At 27.5% G+C, this 23,240-nt stretch overlaps 4 protein-coding genes across 4 annotated transcripts; 2 read left to right on the top strand and 2 right to left on the bottom strand.

Annotated features, from left to right (window-relative positions):
- Positions 1-8,642: 8,642 nt before the first annotated feature.
- Positions 8,643-10,586, bottom strand: GO595_004756 (cytoplasmic heat shock protein 70; the record flags this gene model as incomplete). The annotated part of the gene is made up of 1 exon (XM_067917923.1): positions 8,643-10,586. The coding sequence occupies one exon, from the start codon at positions 10,584-10,586 to the stop codon at positions 8,643-8,645; it is 1,944 nt and encodes a 647-aa protein (XP_067775338.1).
- A 217-nt stretch (positions 10,587-10,803) lies between these two features.
- Positions 10,804-11,613, top strand: GO595_004755 (uncharacterized protein; the record flags this gene model as incomplete). The annotated part of the gene is made up of 1 exon (XM_067917921.1): positions 10,804-11,613. The coding sequence occupies one exon, from the start codon at positions 10,804-10,806 to the stop codon at positions 11,611-11,613; it is 810 nt and encodes a 269-aa protein (XP_067775337.1).
- Positions 11,614-11,990: 377 nt separating this feature from the next.
- GO595_004754 (PCI domain containing protein) lies at positions 11,991-13,163 on the bottom strand (the record flags this gene model as incomplete). Its single annotated transcript, XM_067917920.1, has 1 exon — positions 11,991-13,163. The coding sequence occupies one exon, from the start codon at positions 13,161-13,163 to the stop codon at positions 11,991-11,993; it is 1,173 nt and encodes a 390-aa protein (XP_067775336.1).
- A 5,010-nt stretch (positions 13,164-18,173) lies between these two features.
- GO595_004753 (serine/threonine-protein kinase ATG1c-like) lies at positions 18,174-19,631 on the top strand (the record flags this gene model as incomplete). Its single annotated transcript, XM_067917919.1, has 1 exon — positions 18,174-19,631. One exon carries the CDS (start codon positions 18,174-18,176, stop codon positions 19,629-19,631), a length of 1,458 nt encoding a protein of 485 aa, XP_067775335.1.
- Positions 19,632-23,240: the final 3,609 nt, after the last annotated feature.

Raw genomic sequence — 23,240 nt, 5'->3', positions numbered from 1 at the left:
TTTATTACTTATGAGAGTCGAATATCGAAAAATTGTTCGCTTTTTGTGCTTTCGAAATGTATAACGAAAATTCATAATCATAACTCATTAGTAAATAACTTGTGCGAAAATCTGAAAACTAAAGACTCGAGTGTAATAGAATACGCAAAATTGATCATAAAGTTTGATCAAGAAAATGATGTTTTGGGAAATAACCAAAGATTAAATCTATACGAAATTGTAAAATGAAATTTGGCGGAAATAAATAAAATGTTAATTAATTAATTGTTTTGTTTTTCTTTGATATATAATTAAATTTTTTCGAATTATATATCTAATATCTAGACCAGTGAATACCAAATTTACTCTACAATATTTCTTAAATATGAGAAATATTATAAAACACTGACCAATTATAAATAAATTAAAACAATGTAGCAGATTTAATGACATATTTTAAGCTCAATGAACTTATTTTAGTAGCTTTATTAAATCGGATATATCGATTTCACTTTTTGAACATGATTAAATTGAAACCGATCGAAAAATGTGTTGAAAACATTCAGGTGTTTACTGAAAAGTGTTGTGAATTTTCGCTTTGGTTCAAAGTTCAACACAATGGATGGAAAACAAAAAACTTTAAATAATTGGGAAACATTTTTATCAATTAACCAAATGATTTTTGACTTAAACAAAGAAAATTATGTGGAAACAGCAAATTTATTATTTAACAAAATTGATAATAATTACATTTATTCTTTTAATTTAGTTGTCAGCCAAATGATATATTCATTTTTTATTGTTAGAATGAATGAGATTGATTTATGCTTAAATTTTGCAAAGGAAATACAAAAATTTGAAGAGAGCAATCAAATCAAACCATATTTTTTTGATGTATTTGTAAGGCTTCTTTTTAATAAATACAGCAAAGAATCGGATTATATTATTGCTAAAATGTCTGAGTACAATTTATATGATTTTACAAAAATTTCTCATGATAAATTAATAATCCCAAATCTTATGCATTTACTTCCAGTCCGAAAAATCAAAAAATTATTAAATTATAGAGATATGGAAGATCTCAGAAATAATTATAAAGAACTATCAGAGAATAACTTTGAACTTCATAAGAAATTAGTTAAAGAAGGAGTTAATCCAAATGAAATTGCGAAAATAATTCGAAATGATGAAATCGAAAAACTTCAAGAAATTGCAGTGTACAATGATTTTGATGTTAATGATATAATTAATTATTCAAATTATGATAGATGTTCATTTATTAATAAATTTAATAAAAATGTATCATTAATTGATTATGCCGCATTTTTTTCTTCTATTAAATGTTTTAAATATTTACTTATGAATGGTGCAAATGTAAAAAATACAGGTAAATATGCAATTGCAGGTGGAAATTTAGAGATAATTCATTTATGTGAACAAAATCATTCATCATTTAAAAGATCATATGAAACAGCAATTCGATTTCATCGAAATGATGTATTTAAATATCTTTATGAAAATAAAAATATTAAAATTAAAAATTTGGCTCAATTAGGAAGAAAATGTATTTTATATAACAATTATGAAATATTTTCGTTTTTGTTAGAAAACGGAATGAGAATTAATGATTTTCTTATTAATGAATTATCTAGAATTGGAAATATATTTGCTATAAAACATTTTATTGAAGGAAATCATTTTCCACATATTTTAGGTTTTTCAACAGTTTTAGGAAATATTGAACTTGTTAAATATATTTTTAGAACAAGAAGGAATCGATATTAATGCTAAAAAATATTTATTTAATTTATTTGAAATTTATTTTGATAATTTTATATTTTAAAATAATATTTGGAAATTATTTTAATTATTTGAAACAGCACTTATAATAGCATTTAGTGAAGGTTATATAGAAATAGTTAAATTGCTTCTAGAACAAGAAGGAATTGATGTTAATGTTAAAGATATTTATTTGTTTTATTTAGAATTTATTTTAATAATTTGATATTTCAAAATAATATTTGGAAATTATTTAAAATATTTAATACAGCACTTATTTATGCTACTAAAAAAGGTTATATAGAAATAGTTAAGTTACTTCTTGAACAAGAAGGAATTGATGTTAATGTTAAAGATATTTATTTGTTTTATTTAGAATTTATTTTAATAATTTGATATTTCAAAATAATATTTGGAAATTATTTTAAATATATAGAACAGCACTTATTTATGCTACTAAAAAAGGTTATATAGAAATAGTTAAGTTACTTCTTGAACAAGAAGGAATTGATGTTAATGTTAAAGATATTTATTTGTTTTATTTAGAATTTATTTTAATAATTTGATATTTCAAAATAATATTTGGAAATTATTTTAAATATATAGAACAGCACTTATTTATGCTACTAAAAAAGGTTATATAGAAATAGTTAAATTGCTTCTTGGACATAAAGGAATTGATATTAATGCAAAAGATATATTTTCGTCTTATTTTATATTTCGTCTTATTATTTAAAAATTATGTTATTTATTTAATGTAGCACTTCTTTATGCATATATAATGAGGTACATGGAAATCTTTGAATTACTTCTTGAACACGAAGGAGTTGATATTAATGCTAAAGATATTTGTTTGTTTTATTTAATATTTATTTTGATAATTTAAGATTTCAAAATAATATTTGGAAATTATGAATATTATTTTGGACAGTTCTTCTCTTAGCATCTTCAAGAGGTAATACAGAAATAGTTAAGTTACTTCTTGAACATAAAGGAATTGATATTAATGCTAAAAATATTTATTTAATTTATTTGAAATTTATTTTGATAATTTGATATTTCAAAATAATATTTGAAAATTATTTAAATTATTTGAAACAGCACTTATATTAACATCTTATAATGGTTATACGGAAATAGTTAAGTTACTTCTTGAACATAAAAAAATTGATCTTAATGCTAAAGATATTTATTTGTTTTATTTTTTATTTTTTCAAAAAAAATTTGATTTTTCAAAACAATATTTGGAAATCATTCAATTTTTTTAGAACAGCACTTATGAAAGCAACTTCAAATGATCAACCAGAAATAGTTAAATTACTTCTTGAACAAGAAGGAATTGATATTAATGCTAAAGATATTTATTTGTTTTATTTAATATTTATTTTAATAATTTAGGATATCAAAATAATATTTGGAAATTATTTAAATCATTTGAAACAGCACTTATGATTGCATCTGAAAATGGTAATACAGAAATAGTTAAATTACTTCTTGAACAAGAAGGTCTAGATATTAATGCTAAAGATATTTATATGTTTTATTTAGAATTTATTTTAATAGATTTGGATTTCAAAATAATATTTGGAAATTATTTAAATCATTTGAAACAGCACTTATGATTGCATCTGAAAATGGTAATACTAAAATAGTTAAATTACTTCTTGAACAAGAAGGTCTAGATATTAATGCTAAAGATATTTATTTGTTTCATTTGAAATTTATTTTAATAATTTGATATTTCAAAATAATATTTGGAAATTATTTAAATCATTTGAAACAGCACTTATGATTGCATCTGAAAATGGTAATACTAAAATAGTTAAATTACTTCTTGAACAAGAAGGTCTAGATATTAATGCTAAAGATATTTATTTGTTTCATTTGAAATTTATTTTAATAATTTGATATTTCAAAATAATATTTGGAAATTATTTAAATCATTTGAAACAGCACTTATGATTGCATCTGAAAATGGTAATACTAAAATAGTTAAATTACTTCTTGAACAAGAAGGTCTAGATATTAATGCTAAAGATATTTATATGTTTTATTTAGAATTTATTTTAATAATTTGATATTTCAAAATAATATTTGGAAATTATTTAAATCATTTGAAACAGCACTTATGATTGCATCTGAAAATGGTAATACAGAAATAGTTAAATTACTTCTTGAACAAGAAGGTCTAGATATTAATGCTAAAGATATTTATTTGTTTTATTTAATATTTATTTTAATAATTTGATATTTCAAAATAATATTTGGAAATTATTTAAATCATTTGAAACAGCACTTATGATTGCATCTGAAAATGGTAATACAGAAATAGTTAAATTACTTCTTGAACAAGAAGGTCTAGATATTAATGCTAAAGATATTTATATGTTTTATTTAGAATTTATTTTAATAATTTGATATTTCAAAATAATATTTGGAAATTATTTAAATCATTTGAAACAGCACTTATGATTGCATCTGAAAATGGTAATACTAAAATAGTTAAATTACTTCTTGAACAAGAAGGAATTGATATTAATGCTAAAAATATTTATTTGCTTTAATCGATATGACTAATATAAAATAATATTTGGAAATTATTTAAATTATTTAATACAGCACTTAGATTAGCATCTGAAAATGGTCATACAGAAATAGCTAAATTACTTCTTAAGCATGAAGGAATTGATATTAATATTAAAGATATTTATTTGTTTTGTTTAAAATATATTTTAATAATTTGAAATTTCAAAATAATATTTGGAAAACATTTAAATAATTTAATACAATACTCATTTGGGCATCTTCAAATGATCATACAGAAATCGTTAAATTACTTCTTAAACATGAAGGAATTGATATTAATGTTAAAGATATTTTTATATATTATATTATGTTTATCTTAATAATTTGATATTTCAATGCAATGTTTGGAAATTATTCAAATTATTTAATACAGCACTTATTTGGGTAACTTCAAATGGTCAAATAGAAATAGTTAAATTACTTCTTGAGCAAAAATGCCTTGATATTAATGCTAAAGATATTTATTTGTTTTATTCAATATTTTTTTTTGAATAATAATATTTGGAAATAATATCAATTATTTAAAACAGCACTTATGTATGCATCTGAATATGGTGAAATAGAAATAGTTAAATTACTTCTTGAACAAGAAGGTCTAGATATTAATGCTAAAGATATTTATATGTTTTATATAAAATTTATATTAATAAATTAATATTTCATAATAATATTTGGAAAATATATACATTATTTAATACAGCGTATATGTTAGCATCCAGATTTGGACATGCAGAAATTGCTAATTTACTTCTTTAATGAAAAGGAATATATATATTTATTTTGTCTGAAAATTGTCAAACACTTGAATGTTAAATTTTCATTATATTCTCATATGATAGGATAATTTCTATAAATCCTCATTACTTCAAATTAATACATATGTTATTTCAAAAGATTTTGAAGAATATGTTGCATGTATTTACATAAAATAAAATGAAATAATATTTTTTTTTATATTTCTCTTATTGATTAATAGTTGAAGATCGAAATTGTGAAATAAACTATCAAGAATAAATTTATATGGCTAGTTAAAGAAAAAAAATATTCTAAATAGGGAAAAATATAATTTTTTTATGATTATCAAAACAATGATTTAATTTATCATTTTGATACTTATATTGAAACTTATATCCATTGACATATTAAGATCTTCATCTAATTCAACTTTCAAAGAATGCATGTGTATATTACATGAAGTAACTATTATCAAAAATGTTGACCATTTACACAGTAAATGTTTTACATGTATAAACTTAAACTAAATACAGTATGTAATTAATAACAAAACGAATTTGTTAAATAATATATATAAATGTAACAGACTCTTAAATCTACTTATGTTTGAGTTACACACTATTTCGTTGAGCTTGTAATCGAAAAAAAATCAAAACAAATAATTCATTTAATTTTACAGAATTGTTAATTATTTAATTTGATATATTAGTTTTGAAGCAATGAATAATCAACTTCAAAAAATGGGAGAAGATTTTCTTGTGAAATTGTTTCCCTTTTTATATTTTTTGCTCGTGCAAGTAAATCGCTTTTCTCGTAATAATCATCTTTGCCAAGTCTTGTTTCTATACCCTCAGTGCCGTACATGTCTTCATCCATATCTCTGTGTCCAAGCATAGTTCTTATATCTGCATTGTGCGAACGGTGTTTTTTTTTCTTCCATTCTGGAATTGACAGAGTCTGTTTGAATATTGTCGAAATTTTATTCAATACTTTACCCTAACAAAATGAATGGAAATATTGACTTGCTTCGTTTGATATAAAGTTATCGTTTTGACGAAATCATCACCTGGAACCACTTCAGAGAGTATATTGCATACCTCGATTAAAAAAAATAACGCAAAACTCTAAAAGTTTTATTTATAAATATCTTAGTTAAAAGTTTTCTACTTGAGTATTATTATTATTATTTGATTGAAGTATTTTAACAACATCATCGTGACCTTTATCAGATGCCCACTTAAGCGCGCTATGGAAAAAATAAATAAACTTTCAAAAAAATATATGAAACAGAAGAATAAAAATATAAGCATCAAAAACAGTCAATAAAATAAAGGATCATCTATCGTCAAACCTGTGTCAATCAATAATTTTACAATATCAATATAACCTTTTGAAGCTGCGAAAGTTAACGCAGTGAAGAAAAAATTAAAGAAATTCCAAATGCATAGATTAGATATAAAGCATGAATAAAAAATTTATTATTTTAAAATAAATTATCTGTTTCGTTTATAAATGAAAAATTAAAACCTTTTTGTATTAATATTTTCACTATTTCTGTAAAACCTTTCTGAGCAGCATACATAAGTGAAGTAGGAATAATATTATTAAATTCCCATTAAAAATTTATTATAAATATTAAGTAAAAATTTAAAAAAACATCAAATGAAATTTAAGAATATCTTTAACATAGATATCAATTTTATATTGTTCAACAAGTAATTTAACAATTTCTACATTACCTTCCTTAGCTGCATACAATAACGCCGTTTTAAATAATTTAAGAAAATTTCAAAAATTTGCATAAAATTTTAAAATAATTTAATTAATATCGATTAAAAATGATGAAAATCTTTAGCATTAATATCAATTTCTTTTTGTTTAAGGAGAAATTTAGTTGGTTCTGGATTAATCGAATGAATGGATTCAAAAAAGAGTTTTTGCAAAAACTTTTTTTTTCCAAATGTTTGATAACTTTTCGATATCCATTTGCTTTTCATAAAATATCTAAGAAGATATAAATTCCCAATATTTAAAGATAGAATAACCATATCTTCATTAATTATCATTCCCATTTTTTCCAAAAATAAGAATATTTCATAATTGTTATATAAAATACATTTTCTTCCTAATTGAGCCAAATTTTTAATTTTAATATTTTTATTTTCATAAAGATATTTAAATACATCATTTCGATGAAATCGAATTGCTGTTTCATATGATCTTTTAAATGATGAATGATTTTGTTCACATAAATGAATTATCTCTAAATTTCCACCTGCAATTGCATATTTACCTGTATTTTTTACATTTGCACCATTCATAAGTAAATATTTAAAACATTTAATAGAAGAAAAAAATGCGGCATAATCAATTAATGTAACATACCAATTGTTAATAAATGAACATCTTTCATAAAGTGATGGTTCAATAAATTGACTAAAATCAAAATTTTCTTGTGATGATATTTCTTGAAGTTTTTCTATTTCATCATTTCGAATTATTTTCACAATTTCATTAGGATTATGTCCTTCTTTAATTAATTTTTTATGAAGTTCCCAATCATTCTTTGAAAGTTCTTCTAAATTTGATATAAATTTATCCCTCCATATCGATACGAAAAGTTGTTTATTAGAATGTTGTTCCTCTTCAAAAACTAGTTCATATTGACCTTTTTTTTGAATATGTATATTAATTTCTTCTTTATCTTTATGATGTGCAAAATGCATACTATATTTGTTATCAACTAAATTTGAATTAATTAATTCTTTATTAATCATCTTTTCAAGAAGGAAATATGATTCTTGTGTCTTTTGTTGTAATAAATATTTAGCGAAAATATCAATTATTTTATTAATATTTTTCTTAATTTTTTGTTCTTGAAAATCAATTGCTTTTAAATATTCAAAATATATTTTTACATGTCTTTTTTTAAAAATGAATATGGAATAAATCAGCATGCAAATTACAATGTTAAAAGAATAAGGGATATCAGGATTCAACAATTTTATTGAAGTTAAAACAGATTCTTCAAAGTTTTCTTCATTTAGTTTAAAAATAATTTGTTTTAGTGAAAGTAAAATTTGTGTCTCACTTGACATATGCAAAAAGTGCAATTCAAAACAAAATTGACTCCGAATTGAAGAATTATCAATGATATTCATTTCTGACCAATTCAAAAACACCATAAACAATATCATAAATAGAATGATAAGATACAAACTATAATGGAGAAAAGAAGAAATAAAAAAATTTAATGAATTAAATACACGAACAAAATTATATGCTGCTTCATGATATTATTATATGAAAATAAATAAAATAACTATTCAAATAATCATTTTTTTGATGAAGTTCACAATATATAATTAGTTGCATCAATTCAATATGCCTTTAGAGACTTTATATAACTTTCCTTTCATAATTAATTAATATTTTTTTTTTCTATTTGTTATTGTATTACACATAAAAATGTTTGAATCAAATTTTATTTTACAAAATTTTACTGTTTTTAGCTTACATACAAAAGAAACATAATTTTATTCATTGTATTACATTTTATTCATTTAATCGACTTCTTCAACACGTGGCCCTGATGAATGTCCACTATTTGCTGATGCTCCACTTCCTCCTTGCATGTTCGCGCCTGGCATTCCGCCTTGTGCGCCGCTTGCTGCATGTTGATAAGCTGATTGCATAATTGGCATCAGTTTGCCTTCGAGTTCCTTCTGCTTCGCTTCGATTGTCGCGACGTCTGCGTCTTGGTTAGACTCGATCCATGCGAGCGTGTCATTGATTTCCTTGTTGATTGTGTCCTTATCTGATTGTGACAATGCGTTAGCGAACTGCTCTTGATTTAATGAGTTGCGTACGCCGAAGCAGTATCCTTCGAGTGCGTTCTTCGCTTCCACTTTCTTACGCACTTCTTCATCTTGTGCTTTGTACTTCTCTGCGTCTGCAACCATTTTGTCGATATCTGCTTGTGAAAGACGTCCTTTCTCATTCTTAATCGTGATCTTCTTCACGTTACCTGTCGACTTATCTTGTGCCGAAACGTTCATAATACCATCTGCATTAACATCGAATGTAACTTCAATCTGTGGTACGCCGCGTGGTGCTGGCGGAATACCTGTTAAATCAAATGTGCCAAGTAAGTTGTTGTCGCATGTTCGCGAACGTTCTCCTTCATAAACTTTGATTGTGACTGCGGGCTGATTATCTGAGAACGTTGTGAAGACATTTGACTTCTTCGCTGGAATCGTCGTGTTACGTGGAATGAGCACTGTCATCATTCCGCCAGCTGTTTCGATACCTAATGAAAGTGGAGCAACATCTAACAATAAAATATCTTTCACTGTATCTGATGTATCGCCTTTGATAATTGCCGCTTGCACTGCTGCGCCATATGCAACTGCTTCATCCGGATCAACGCCACGGCATGGCTGCTTGCCATTGAAGAAGTCTTGTAGCAATTGTTGGACACGTGGAATACGTGATGAGCCTCCAACTAAAACTATATCGGTGACATCTGACTTGGACATGTTCGCATCCCTTAATACTTGTGCAACTGGTGTCATTGTAGATCTGAATAATTCGTCATTTAAGTTCTCAAACATTGCACGTGAAATGTTATCCATAAAGTCGTGACCTTCATATAACGAATCGCAAACAATTGATGCGGATGTGGCTGTGGATAATGTTCGCTTAGCTCGTTCGCATGCTGTTCGTAATGTACGTAATGCACGCGGCGATTGTCTTAAATCACATTTGAACTTCTTTTGGAATCGATCTGCAAAGTAATTAACCATACGATTATCGAAGTCTTCGCCGCCAAGATGTGTATCACCTGCTGTGGCACGAACTTCGAACATGCCGCCATCGATATCAAGTAATGAAACATCAAATGTACCGCCGCCAAGATCAAATATTAAAACATGACGCTCTTTATCGGATTTCTCGTTAAGACCAAATGCAATTGCGGCTGCTGTTGGCTCATTAATAATACGTAATACATTTAATCCTGCAATAACACCTGCATCTTTTGTGGCTTGACGTTGGCCATCATTGAAATATGCTGGAACTGTAATAACTGCATCTTTGACTTTGTCTGTAAGTTGACTTTCGGCAATTTCTTTCATTTTGCCTAAGACCATAGCTGAGATTTCTTCTGGATAAAATTGTTTTGTTTCGCCTTTCCATTGGACTTGAATTCTTGGACGATCTGCTTCGCCACGAACAACTTTAAATGGCCAATGTTGCATATCTTTTTGAACAACTGGATCACTAAATTTACGGCCAATCATACGCTTGGCATCAAAGACTGTATTTGTTGGATTCATGGCTGCTTGGTTCTTTGCTGCATCACCAACAAGTCTTTCATCTTCTGTAAATGCAACATAAGATGGTGTTGTACGATTACCCATATCATTTGCTATAATATCAACACGATTGTGTCTAAAAACACCAACACAACTGTATGTTGTACCTAAATCAATACCTATAGCTGACATAATAAAAAAATGATCTTATGAAGGCATTTTTTGGTTGAGCATTTAATGATTCAATTTAAGTATTCGACCATTTAAAGTATTGAAATCAAAAGAACGTTTAATAATAACGGTCAAAATTTCCATTACAAAAAGTGACCAGCTAGTTTCAATATTGAATTATTTTCGATCGTTTTTGTAGAGAAAATTCGAAGATTTTGCACAACACAAGCTTTTCCATATGGATGACAAAATTGGAAATAGTCCACTATACACAAAAGGCAATCAAAATGGGTGGGTGCTTTTCGATGAAAAACCAATTACATTTCGAAAATTTCGAAGAGAAGTTACAGATAACAAAAATAAATCTGAATCAAAAAAAGATTCAGGAATAAAGGTTTTCCAAAATTCTAACATCCTCTTTAGCGAGTCAGAAGTAAGTTGTATATTGGAAGCCCAAAATTCAGCAAGCTTTTCTCCAAAGGAAATTTCCCCTCAAATTTCTGGGCGTGAAACAGAAAGATCCGAAAGGAAGTACAATTCCCCTAGGATTTTACAAAATCAAGAAAATGTAAAAAATTCATCAAATACAGATAACCAAAAATCTGATTCTGAAGATTCTGATTATGAACTTGTTAGTTACCTTGGAGATAGCGACTACTTTTCTCTTGGTTTAGATTTTGATACAAATGAAAAAGATTCGGAAACTGATGATACACATCCTCCAAACCAACAAGATGAAACAGACATTAGAAACATCCAAGAGAAGTTTTCACTTTTGGATGAAATCAAGAATTTAAGCAAAAATGAAGAAATGCAATATCCAAATACTCAATTACATTCGACTAGACACTCTCCTGTCACAAACAAAAGGCGCAACAATTATCACAGTAGACTTTTAAACATCATTGATCCAACAGCAACCACTAAACGGCACAAAAGCAATGTTTCTGTTCTCCAAAATAAAGAAACAACACAAAATCTCAGTCAAACATTCTGCGGGCGGCGATTCCTTAAGTTTCTTAATGAGTCGCACACATCTTCTGACTGATTATTTTTTTGTAAATATTTTGTATTTTTATATTTAATTTTTCTCTTTGAGTTAACAATCAATTGTGAACAAAGAGTTGACAATCTACTTCAACATACATAAAAGTAATGTTAGTGTGAAAAATCCGTAGACAAACGATAGGCAAATTGAATGATCCATGAAACATCGTCATTCTGAAATTCCTATCGTAATTCTCCTTCATGAAGACTTTTCATTAAATAAAAAAATTGACATCAATTATGTTAATGAATATAAATTTTTTGGGATTTTGTATCACGCAAAATGTTTAGCCAAATTCATTCTATTCATTAATTGTCCCAGAGTGTTCATTTGAAGTGTTTTCACATTCACAAGTTAAAACATTTGACATAAAGTGTTTATTCTTGCACCGCCTCTTCGTGCATTATTCTCTGTGTATCTTCTCTTATGCTGAAGCAATCCTGGATGTCCTTATTTATCCTATCGCTGAATCCAGTGTTTGCCTCGTCCTTACTGTTCCTCGACTTCAAGCATCCGCTTTCGTGTTCGATCTCAGCGTCGATGATTCCGTCTGCTGCCGCCTTTGCGCAGAACCCTTCGGCATCTTCGGCGCTGCCAATGTGCAACATTTCGGCTATGTCGGCAAACGTGATTCGCGAGTAACAATGTGATATGTTCGTGAGACCTGCCAAGATCACTGAGCTTCGTAATCGTTGGACTAATGGCGCAAGTCCGTCTTCGGCAAATTGCGGATTCTTTACGACTTCTTGGAAGGCTATGACGTCTCCTTTAAGGATGGATCGTGCCAAATCGAGGTATATCGGATGATCTAATAACATAGCGCGAGATGGAACTTGACCTTGTAACATCATAACTACAACTAAATGCTCAACTACAAGTGATCGAAATGGTTCTGAGTAGCGATTTTGTGGTAAACGTCGAAGTGATAGTTGCAAATGATGTTGGGCTTCGGCATACTCAAGAGCAACGGCTTTAAGATGGCCAACAAAGAAGTGGTAGCGGCCAAGTTGTGCTGGTGAGGCATAACTTGGGAATTTGCAATGTTTAAGGAAAGATAATGCAAGACTATAACCGCCAGTGGTGACATAATAACGAAGTAAACAGTTGACTATTGTGGCTTGGGTTTGATGAAGATGAGCATCACATGAACGACGATATGCAGCAAGAAGAACTTCAAGTGGATTTTCGGCAGTTATTGCATAAAAGAAATATATTTTGGAATAGAGACGATCAAATTGGCGTAATATCTCATGTGATTCCATAACATTAAGAACTATAGGAATAAGTTCACGTACTTCGGCAATGAGATTATTGTTAGATTGATACATAATGATAGGAAGTGATAACGCAATATATTGTTGGGGGTTAAGCTGGCCCATGTTTTCATCAAGGGGATAATTGAGTCCAAAATGTTCAACAAGTTGTCGTAAGATTTCATGGTTAAATTGATTGTGGATGTCATAAAAACTACAAATTGTTTGGTGAACATTATTTCCATTGAGTTCTTCGACAAGAGATATCAATCGCTTGATTATGTTCTCTTCTTCCATTGCAATGTGCGAACAGACTACCTCAAATTGCAACTGACCAACTTTCCTTCATATGACATGTGATATGAATTGCAACTACTTGCAACCTAGTAAAACAAAATGCTTGATATTTCAACATATATTAAAAAAACCAAGCATCTGTTTATCAAGGAAAATAACAAGAATTTAAAAGCATTAATAATACTTAAGTAAATCATTTAAATTTGAAAATCATATTATCCAATACTACAAACAATAAGATGTGATTTTTCATGTGGTTAAATCACTCATTTCGGTATAAGGGTTTAAGCTGGTTTAATAATAATATATTTCCGATGATTCTTTTGATCAGTCAGTTATCGCGTTAAATGTAAATTATTAAATTTCCGGAACGATACAGAAATGCCTCAATGAAAATCTCTTTAGTTTTCTGTGTTTTTGCTCTTTTTTTAATTCACTCAAGACAAGTTTTTATAGAAAACAATAGCACATTTATTATCCTTGATGAAAGCGAGTTTGCTAGTGAATATAAATACAAAGCAATTCATATTTTCATTTATGGAGAAATAAAAAAGATTATAGATGAAGCATTTTCCTCATTAGAATATCTTACCTCTGTTCATATAGGTAATTCAGTTACAACAATTGGTTATAGTTCGTTTGAATCCTGTCTAAACCTCAAAACTGTCACAATTGGCGACAATGTAGAAACAATAGAGAGTTATGCGTTTACATATTGTTCTAGTATAAAAGAAATTACATTTCCTAATTCTTTAATTTTAATTGATTCTAGTGCATTTTCATCATGTGATCATCTAACATCTGTAACCTTTGGTGAAAAGTTAACAACCATTGGCGATGGAGCATTTAAATATTGTAATTTGACCAAATTATCAATTCCCATCTCAGTCACTTCGATTGGTTCTTCAGCTTTTTCACAGTGCCCTATAGCTAATGTTTTTATTTCCAGTTCTATTTCGACAATTGGTGATGGCGCATTTTTGGCATGTCAAAATCTTCAAAAAATCGAAGTGTCAAAAGACAATACAAAATATGCAAATTATGAAAATGATGGTATTCTATATAACAAAGATATCACACAACTAATAGCATGTCCATCAGGATTTCCATTTGAACAATATACAATTCCAACAACAGTCAAAACTATCGAAAAATCCGCATTTCGAACATCGAAAAATTTAGCGACTATTTTAATAAGTTCGAATATACATACTATTAAAGAACAATCCTTTTATGATTGTCTCAAAATAAAAACGATTACAATACCGAATTCAGTTATAACAATTGGTAATTCAGTATTTACATATTGTGCATCATTAGAGACAATAAATTTTGGAGAAAACGTCGAAACTATTGGAGCAAATACATTTGAATTTTGTACGAATTTAAAGTCGATTACACTTCCAAACAAAATTTCGAGAATTAGTAGCTATTTATTTAATGGATGTTCTAAACTTTCCGAAGTTGTTTTTAATGATAATATAATAACTATTGATAGTTCTTCATATCATGCATGTACTTCATTAAAAAGTATAAAAATTCCAAATTCTGTTACACGAATTGGAAATTATGCGTTTTCTACATGTTCTAATTTAGAAGAAATCATTTTAGGCGATAAAGTTGAAACTATTGGAATTTATGCATTCACATATACGAAAATATCAAGTTTTATAATACCGAATACAATCACAACAGCTTCTTCTGGAATATTTTCACAATGTTTTAATTTAAAATCAATAAAAATCGGTAATAAATTAAATAAAATTGAATCGAGTTCATTCTATGATTGTCAACTTCTTGAAGATGTTACATTTGAAGAAAACTCGATTTTGGAGTCAATCGAAAGTAATTCTTTTTCATATTGTCAATCATTACGAAATATAACAATTCCTGATTCAACTACAACAATAAAAGGCGACGTGTTTCTAGGTTGTTCTATTTTAGAAACTGTTATCATAGGGAAAAGTGTTACAAGTATTGGTGATTATGCATTTCATTTATGTTCTTCATTACGAAACGTTGAAATTCCAAATTCTCTTACTACAATTGGACTTTCTACATTTTCGAATTGTATTTCATTAGAATCAATGAATTGTCCAAACGTTACAGTCATTAAAGATAATTGTTTTTATAAATGTAAAAAGTTAAGAAACATTTCATTTCCTTTACTCGAAAGTTGTCCTAAAATGTGTTTTTATGAATGCTTAAATTTAGAAATAGTAAATTTACCGAAACTTAAAGAAATTGGTTTATCATCATTTTCATTTTGTTCAAGTTTAGAGACAATTGATTTCCCTTATGTGATAACTATTGACATATCTTCTTTTTCATGTTGTTCTGCATTTATTTCAATTAATTTCCCAAATGTTACGACAATTGGTGATCGAGCATTCGAAAGATGTGTTTACTTAGAGAATTGTACATTTCCAAATCTTGTTGAAATCGGCGGATATATATTTGATCATTGTGATTCTATTATTTCGTTTAATGCGCCTAAATTAAAGACTTGTAATAATTATTTGTTTCAAGGTCAAAGTACTATAAATCGATTTATATTACCAAGTCTAGAAATTGCGCCAAATTATTTGTTCTCGAATCAAGAAATTCATTATTTAGATCTTACGAATATACAAATTTTAAGTGATTCATGTTTCGAGAATTCGACATTTCGTAGTGAAACTTCAGAAACATTAAATTTAAATGTGAAAATAATTGGCGATTATTGCTTTAAAGGAAGTAAATTCTTATATAATATTTCATGCTTAAATTTGGAATATATTGGAATTGGCGCATTTTATAATTGCGTTGATCTTGAATTTATAAATTTCCCGAAATTAAGGAATTGTTCCGATTATTCATTTGAGAATTGTATGAGTTTAACTGAGGTTAATTTACCGAGTTTAGTATATTTAGGAAAAGAAGTGTTTAAAGAAACATTTTTGTTGAGTTTTAAAGCTATTAACTTAATTGAAATCGGTGACCAATGTTTTATAGATCAAACTTCTCTTAATAATTTAATGTTACCCAATGTTGAAAAAATTGGTGTTGAGTGTTTTATGAATTGTGGAATTAAAGAAATTAGTTTTAATAAATTAGAATCATTTAATATTAGAAGTTTTTCGAATTGTATAAATTTGGAAAAAGTCGAATGTGAAAATGTAAATGTTATTGAAGAATCCGCATTTCAATCATGTAAAAGTCTTTCGACTATAATAGTAAACAATTTAACAAATATTAAACAAAACGCTTTTGTTGATTGTATTAAGTTAAACAAAATCGAAATGAACAATTTACAAAACATTGGCGAAAATTCATTTAAAAATTGTATTTCACTTAAAAACGTTATATTACCAAATGTTATATATATAAGTAATAATTCGTTTTTGAATTGTATTTCATTAAAATATATCGAATCTAATGTTATAACAATTGGTGAGAATTCATTTAAAAATTGTTCTTCTTTAATATGTTTTAATTTCCATAAAGTTAAAATCATTGGAAATTATGCATTCATTGATTGTATATCACTAATAAACATATCATTTGAATACGTTGAAACAATTGGAGTTTCAGCATTTGAGAATTGTATTTCATTAGAAACAATTAATTTAAAGAAAATTAATGAAATTATTGAGAAAACATTTAATAATTGTAATTCATTAAAAATTATCATTTTAGATGATGTTGAAACTATTGGAACATCCGCATTTACAAATTGTAAATCACTCCAAAATATTAATGCTAATAAACTTAAAAACATTAATAATAATTCCTTCAAAAATTGCATTTCTCTTCAAAACATTTCTTTAATTAACGTCGAATTAATTGGAATTTCATCATTTGAAAATTGTATTTCTCTTCAAAACATTAATTTACCAAACCTTAAAACTATTAATATTAATTCCTTTAAAAATTGCATTTCTCTTCAAAACGTTTCTTTAGCTAAAGTTGATACTATTGGAGCCTCAACATTTGAAAATTGCACAAAAATAACTTATATCAACTTACCAAAAATAACTACAACTTCTTTATATTGTTTTTATAATTGTATTAATTTAATTAACATAACTTTGGATGAAGTACAAACAATTGATTCATATTCATTTTATAATTGTACTTCAATTGAATCACTCGAATTTAAACAATTACGAACAATATGTAATAACGCATTTGAAAATTGTATTTCACTCAAGATGGCAGTTTTTAATAACCTTTACAAATTCGATGGCGATTTTTGCTTCAAAAATTGCATGTCACTTTTGGTGTTTCATGCACCTCAATTAAGTTCATCTGTTGATAATTCTTATGAAAATATATTCGAAAATTGTAATTCCCTTTATATATTATCATTGCCTGAAGACCCGCCGAATTTTAATTCGAAAATATTTTCGAAAACTAATCGAAATATTATAAATATAAATAACCATAATGTTTATAATATAACTTTATGTTTGCCTTATGTTAAAAACTATCAAAATTATAACAGAAATAATACAAATGAATGGAATAATTTGTTGGCTGAAGCGCCAAATAATTATTTCGATGTTTGTTTGTTTAATAAGGATACAAAAACAGATAACAATAGTAATAAAAAAGTAATAACCATTTGTGTATCTGTGGGTGGATCAATCGTCGTTGTAACAATTGTTGTGGTAATACTCGTGTTATACCTTAATAATAGGAAAAATAAAAGATTAAGAAATGAAATGAAAAATCATTTGTTGTTGACTTCATCGGTGTTAGATGACTTTGGATAAGTAAAATGTTTAAATAAAAACGATTATATGTTGATATTTTTATAAATTGTTAAACCAATAATATGATTAAATTTAACGATCTAATTTTATGTTAACTTGTATTACATCATTTATTATTAGAAATGACATAATGCTTATATTAATGGTGAAATCTATACGTTTTACATGAATTTATCTAAACAACAGATTTTTTGTTTTAGAGTTTTTTTTAGACACTTTTATGATATAAAGTATTGAAATGGTTTCACAAAAAATGGAAGATGAAGATTTGGTTTTAGATCCTCCAAATTCATCACTTGTTCATATATGTAAAGAAATTGGAAGAGGAGCATTTGGAACTGTTTATCAAGGACGCATGATTGAAGATTTTAATTCACTTAAAGTTGATGACTTTGTTGCAATTAAAACAATTTCAGCATCTAGAATGGTTTTCCAACAAGAAAAAGAAAAGCTTGATCAAGAAATATCTTTGATGCTTCAACTTAATCATCCAAATATTGTTAAACTTTATGGTGTTGAACATACATCAACAGAGACTCTTTTAATAATGGAATATTGTAACAAAGGTGATCTTATTCATTATCTCCGTAATTATAAGGTTGGGCTTCCAGAAAAAATTGTTCGTAATTTTGGAAGGCAAATAGCAATTGGTCTTGATTACTTACACACCAATCAAATTGTTCATCGAGATCTCAAACCACACAATATTTTATTATCAGAAACCACAGATGGAAAAATCATTCTCAAAATTGCTGATTTTGGTTTTGCTCGTTTTCTTAAGCCAATGGACCTTGCCGATACTATATGTGGCTCACCTATTTATATGGCTCCAGAAATTCAATTTGGACTCAAGTATAATTCAAATGTTGATATGTGGAGTATTGGTATAATTCTTTACGAGTTGATCACTACTAAGACACCTTTCCCTAACATTCAAAACCAATACCAACTTGAAGTAGAGCTTAAAATGAGAGGGTCACAACCTTATTCTTTACCAATGGATGTTGATGCATCACCAGAACTAAGAGACCTTATTCAGAGGCTCCTTACAATCGATCCTGCCGAGCGAATTACCTTTGACGAGTTCATAACGCACCCTTTCTTCTCCATCGAAAAAGATGAAATTACATTTAACGTTCCCCCATCAGAGACCGTTAACGAAAAAAAGCGAATTCGAAGATTTTCATTTTTAACAGCTTCACCTGATTCTACAGGCCAACAGGCCGAATCCTTTTTGTTAGAAGCCAAATTTAGTGTTGAAACTATTGAACAATACTTTAATGATTTAGAAAAATCTGAGTTATTTGAGCTTTTAGTTTTGTTAATTGAGTTTCTTTTAGATTTTTTGGAAGAAGAACGGAAAGTGAATGATCGATTTCCTAAAATTGAGGGTGATATTATACAAATTGCATCTCGATTTTCTGAGAAAGCGAATAAACTAAAGAATGAAGTCGAATCTGAATCTAAAAGATCACCTTTCCAGTTTCTATATGAGAAGGCATTAGATTTTGCTCGAAACGGAGCGTTGATGGAGGAAAAAGGCGAAAATGTTATCGCCGAAGAAATGTACAGAAAAGCGATGGGCGCGCTGCTGCCAATCGCGTTCTCACTTGGGGCAGACAAAACTGTGCAATCTGTTCGTGAATTGTACAAGGCAATTAACGAAAGATCGTTGGGTTTAATGAAGAATTCTTTCGATATTGCAGTGTGAAATAAATTATGTGTTTATAAGTGAATTTTATATACATTTTGGATAATAACAAATATTTAAAACATTTAATCGAACCAAAAAATGCGCAATAACAATTAATGTAATAAATGAGCATAAAAATAAAAATATCTCGTGAAAATCGATATATATTTATGCTAAATCAATTCTTATAGTAATTATAATTTAAGGAGGTTATAATTTCTATCTAATTCACCAAATGGTATATGTATAAAATTGATATATAGCTAAAATTGATTTTCGTAAGATATCTACTTTTTGATTATTTTCGCTCAAAAAGTACTTTAGCATAATGCTAATATTGCAAATTTTATATGATAAAATCACCTGCAATTATCAGCCCCCATATAAAACGAACTAAATTTATCTAAATTTAGTCAAATAAAATTGCATTTAAATTTAATTTTCCAATTTATCTATTTTTAATGCATTTTGAGTTCTACTTATAGTGTTTTAATGCATGTTTATTTTGATATTAAAAGTTTAAACTAAGTTTGGAAAAAAATATATTTGATAGATGTCACTTTTTTCATCAGGGTGATATCTATAAAATCTGATGTTTTTATCAGCTGGTGTTTATCAGGTGAGACCGATAGAATATCGATAACGGTTATGACATTTATCAGCGGTTTATCGATACATCAGAGCCCAACCTTAATTAATCCTAGTAGTACATCATGATTCTCCTGTTTCTAGCACGAGTACTATCTCAATCATCTTATCAGAGATCTCAAATACAAAGTTGGTTACAATTTGCTAGCAATAGCATCAAAACATCTAAACTCACCAATTCATTTTTTAATTTAAATAATGAACACGAATATCATTTAAGAAAACCTCTTGCAACAGATAGTTCATGGGAAGCATATGACCATATATGTTAAATTTATGAGTGATGGTATAGGCTTTACAACTTCATGGACAACTTCTTTTTCAAGTGGCTTGTTTAAACAAAGTATGTTTTCAGGCGGAGTTCAATTATCTGCATCATATTTTTATCTAATTTGCGTCTATCCTTATTCATTGATAACAGACACAAGAAAACAAAGTGGCGAAGTAACAATGAAAGCTTTAGATTTCATGTTTGGTTAATCAAGCACAATTCGATCCTCTACTGACACAGACTCAGACGTAACAAAAACTTAAAATCAAGTTTTACTGCACCAATTTTTGATGATTCTAGTTCTTATTCAGATTGATATTATATTAATAATATAATGATACATTGTTAAATTAAAATAAAAATAATTGATATATTGGTCCAATATATTCACAGTTTTTATTGAAATAAATTATTGTCGAACCATTAACAAATTAAGCTGATATCATTTGATCATATTATATTGCTTTGGTTTTCTTTTTGGCGTAAATTTTTATAACGAAATCAATTCATTAATTGATTTTGAATTGAATTCAATGCATTGATAAATAGAAAACTTTACATTTTTTTTGAATTGATAAAAAACGATAAAACTGCAAAACCTGCAGAAAAGTCATGATTCAACTTGGAACCAAACTCACAAAAAAATTGCAAATTAATGTGTGACCAATGTCATAAGTTCGGTCAAATTTAATTCAAAGAAAGCTGAATGGTCCCTCATGTAAATTTCAATTCTGAACTCAAAATTTATCAACAGCTTTTGTATTATTTGTCACAAATAACTTTTTTCAAATTTTAACCCAAATCAAAATGTTGATTCTTCTATTTTTAGCAGCAGCACATTCTCAATCATCTTATCAAAGATCACAAATCCAAGGTTTAACTGCACGATTTGATGTAAGCTGGTTAGAACTTGGTAGTAACAGTATCAAATCATCTAAGCTCAGCAATGCATTTTATAAGTTAAGTAATGAACATGAAAACACAAATAATCATTTAAGAAAACTTCTTGCAACAGATAGTTCATGGGAAGCAAATGATCAAATGCGAGTAGATCTTGTAGGCGATGGTATGTCCATGACTAATTTTGTATGGACCACATCTTCTTCAAGTGGGTTGTTTAAACAAGGTATGTTTTCAGGAGGATCAGTGTCTGCTTCTGGAGGAACATATTTTACTATAACTTGCTTCTATCCGAATGCATTAATAACTGACACACGTAAGCAAAATGGCGAAGTAAAAATGAAAGCTTTAGATTTCATGTTTGGTCAATCAAGCACAATTCGATCCTCTACTGACACAGTAACTGTAACACTTTCTAGAAAAATGGCTCGTTTGTATTTAACAATTCATTTTGGCACAACACAAATTACATCACAGACTCTTTCAGAGTATACTTTATATATTAGTGGCATAAAACATGATGGAAATTATTACACTGATGGAAGAGCGGCTGCTAATTCAGATGCAGCTATAGTTAATGATTGGGACATTTCAAATATTTGCAATGCTAGTACAGCCTCTCAAACCATTGGATGTAAAATGATATTATTTCCACAAACATTAACAAATGGAATTACGTTATCTGTTGTTCGAAATGGACAATCTGTAGGTGAAGCAATTCAAATTAATTCGTTAGAATCAGGATATATATATAATTGTGATATTACTATGGATTCGATAACTTTTACGAAGTCAAATACTTTTTCAAACTCAAATACATTTTCTCAATCTGATACATTTACTCAGTCAAATACATTTTCAAATTCATTCACTCAATCACACACATTTTCGCATACATTTTCTAAATCAAATGCATTCACTCAATCACACACATTTTCACATACATTTTCTAAATCAAATGCATTTACAGCTTCTTTGCAATCTGGTGTAACTTTCATTAAAACTTTAATTTCAAAATATTCGATTACACAAACAATGATTTCAATATCAATTTTTACGAATACAATGAGTGTCACATTCTTTAATTCAACATATTATTATATTTATTCGAATTTTATTTCATATGAATATATAATTTATCAATATTCGACTTATTATATATATTATAGTCATTTCTTTAGTAAATTTGAAAATGAAACAATAGAGAATGATAACAAAATCACAAAAAATGTAATAATTGGTGTTATTTGTTGTTCAATATTAATAATTCTTATTATCATTGGAATGATTATATTTTTATTTCGACGAAATCGGACACGAAATTTGCATTCGAATTCTAGTTCTAAAACAGAAACATCGAAAAGTTCAACAACGAAACAACAGCAAATTGAATTTATTAATGAAGAATTTCGTGAAATTGTTCACAATGAGAATGATCAATGGATATAATTCATTTTAATTTTTAAATGAATTTGTTCTTTTGTACATTTTGAGAAGTAAAAAGTAAATTCACTCCAATTTTATCATACATTTGTTTAAATGCATTGATTTTTGTTTTGTTTTTTTTTGAATTCTTTATTCAATCTTTTCGATTTAACTAAGAAAATAAAAAGAAATTTCGTTCTTGAAATAATTTTATGTTTTTATTAAAATGGTTTCGAAACGATTTTACCATCATTTAAGAATAACACGTGAGCATAACTTCTTATTTATAAACAAGAATTGAAACACTGCAATTAACGAAATTTTGAATTCCAAAAGAATAAATCCAAAAATTTTACTAAGTCAACAATTATTTCCATTATCAG

The sequence above is a fragment of the Histomonas meleagridis genome (genome assembly GCF_020186115.1).
Source record: "Histomonas meleagridis strain 2922-C6/04-10x chromosome Unknown contig_27, whole genome shotgun sequence".
NCBI classification, from domain to species: Eukaryota; Parabasalia; order Tritrichomonadida; family Dientamoebidae; genus Histomonas; species Histomonas meleagridis.
The sequence above is the reverse complement of the archived record's forward strand: the minus strand, read 5'-3'. Positions and strand labels throughout refer to the sequence as shown.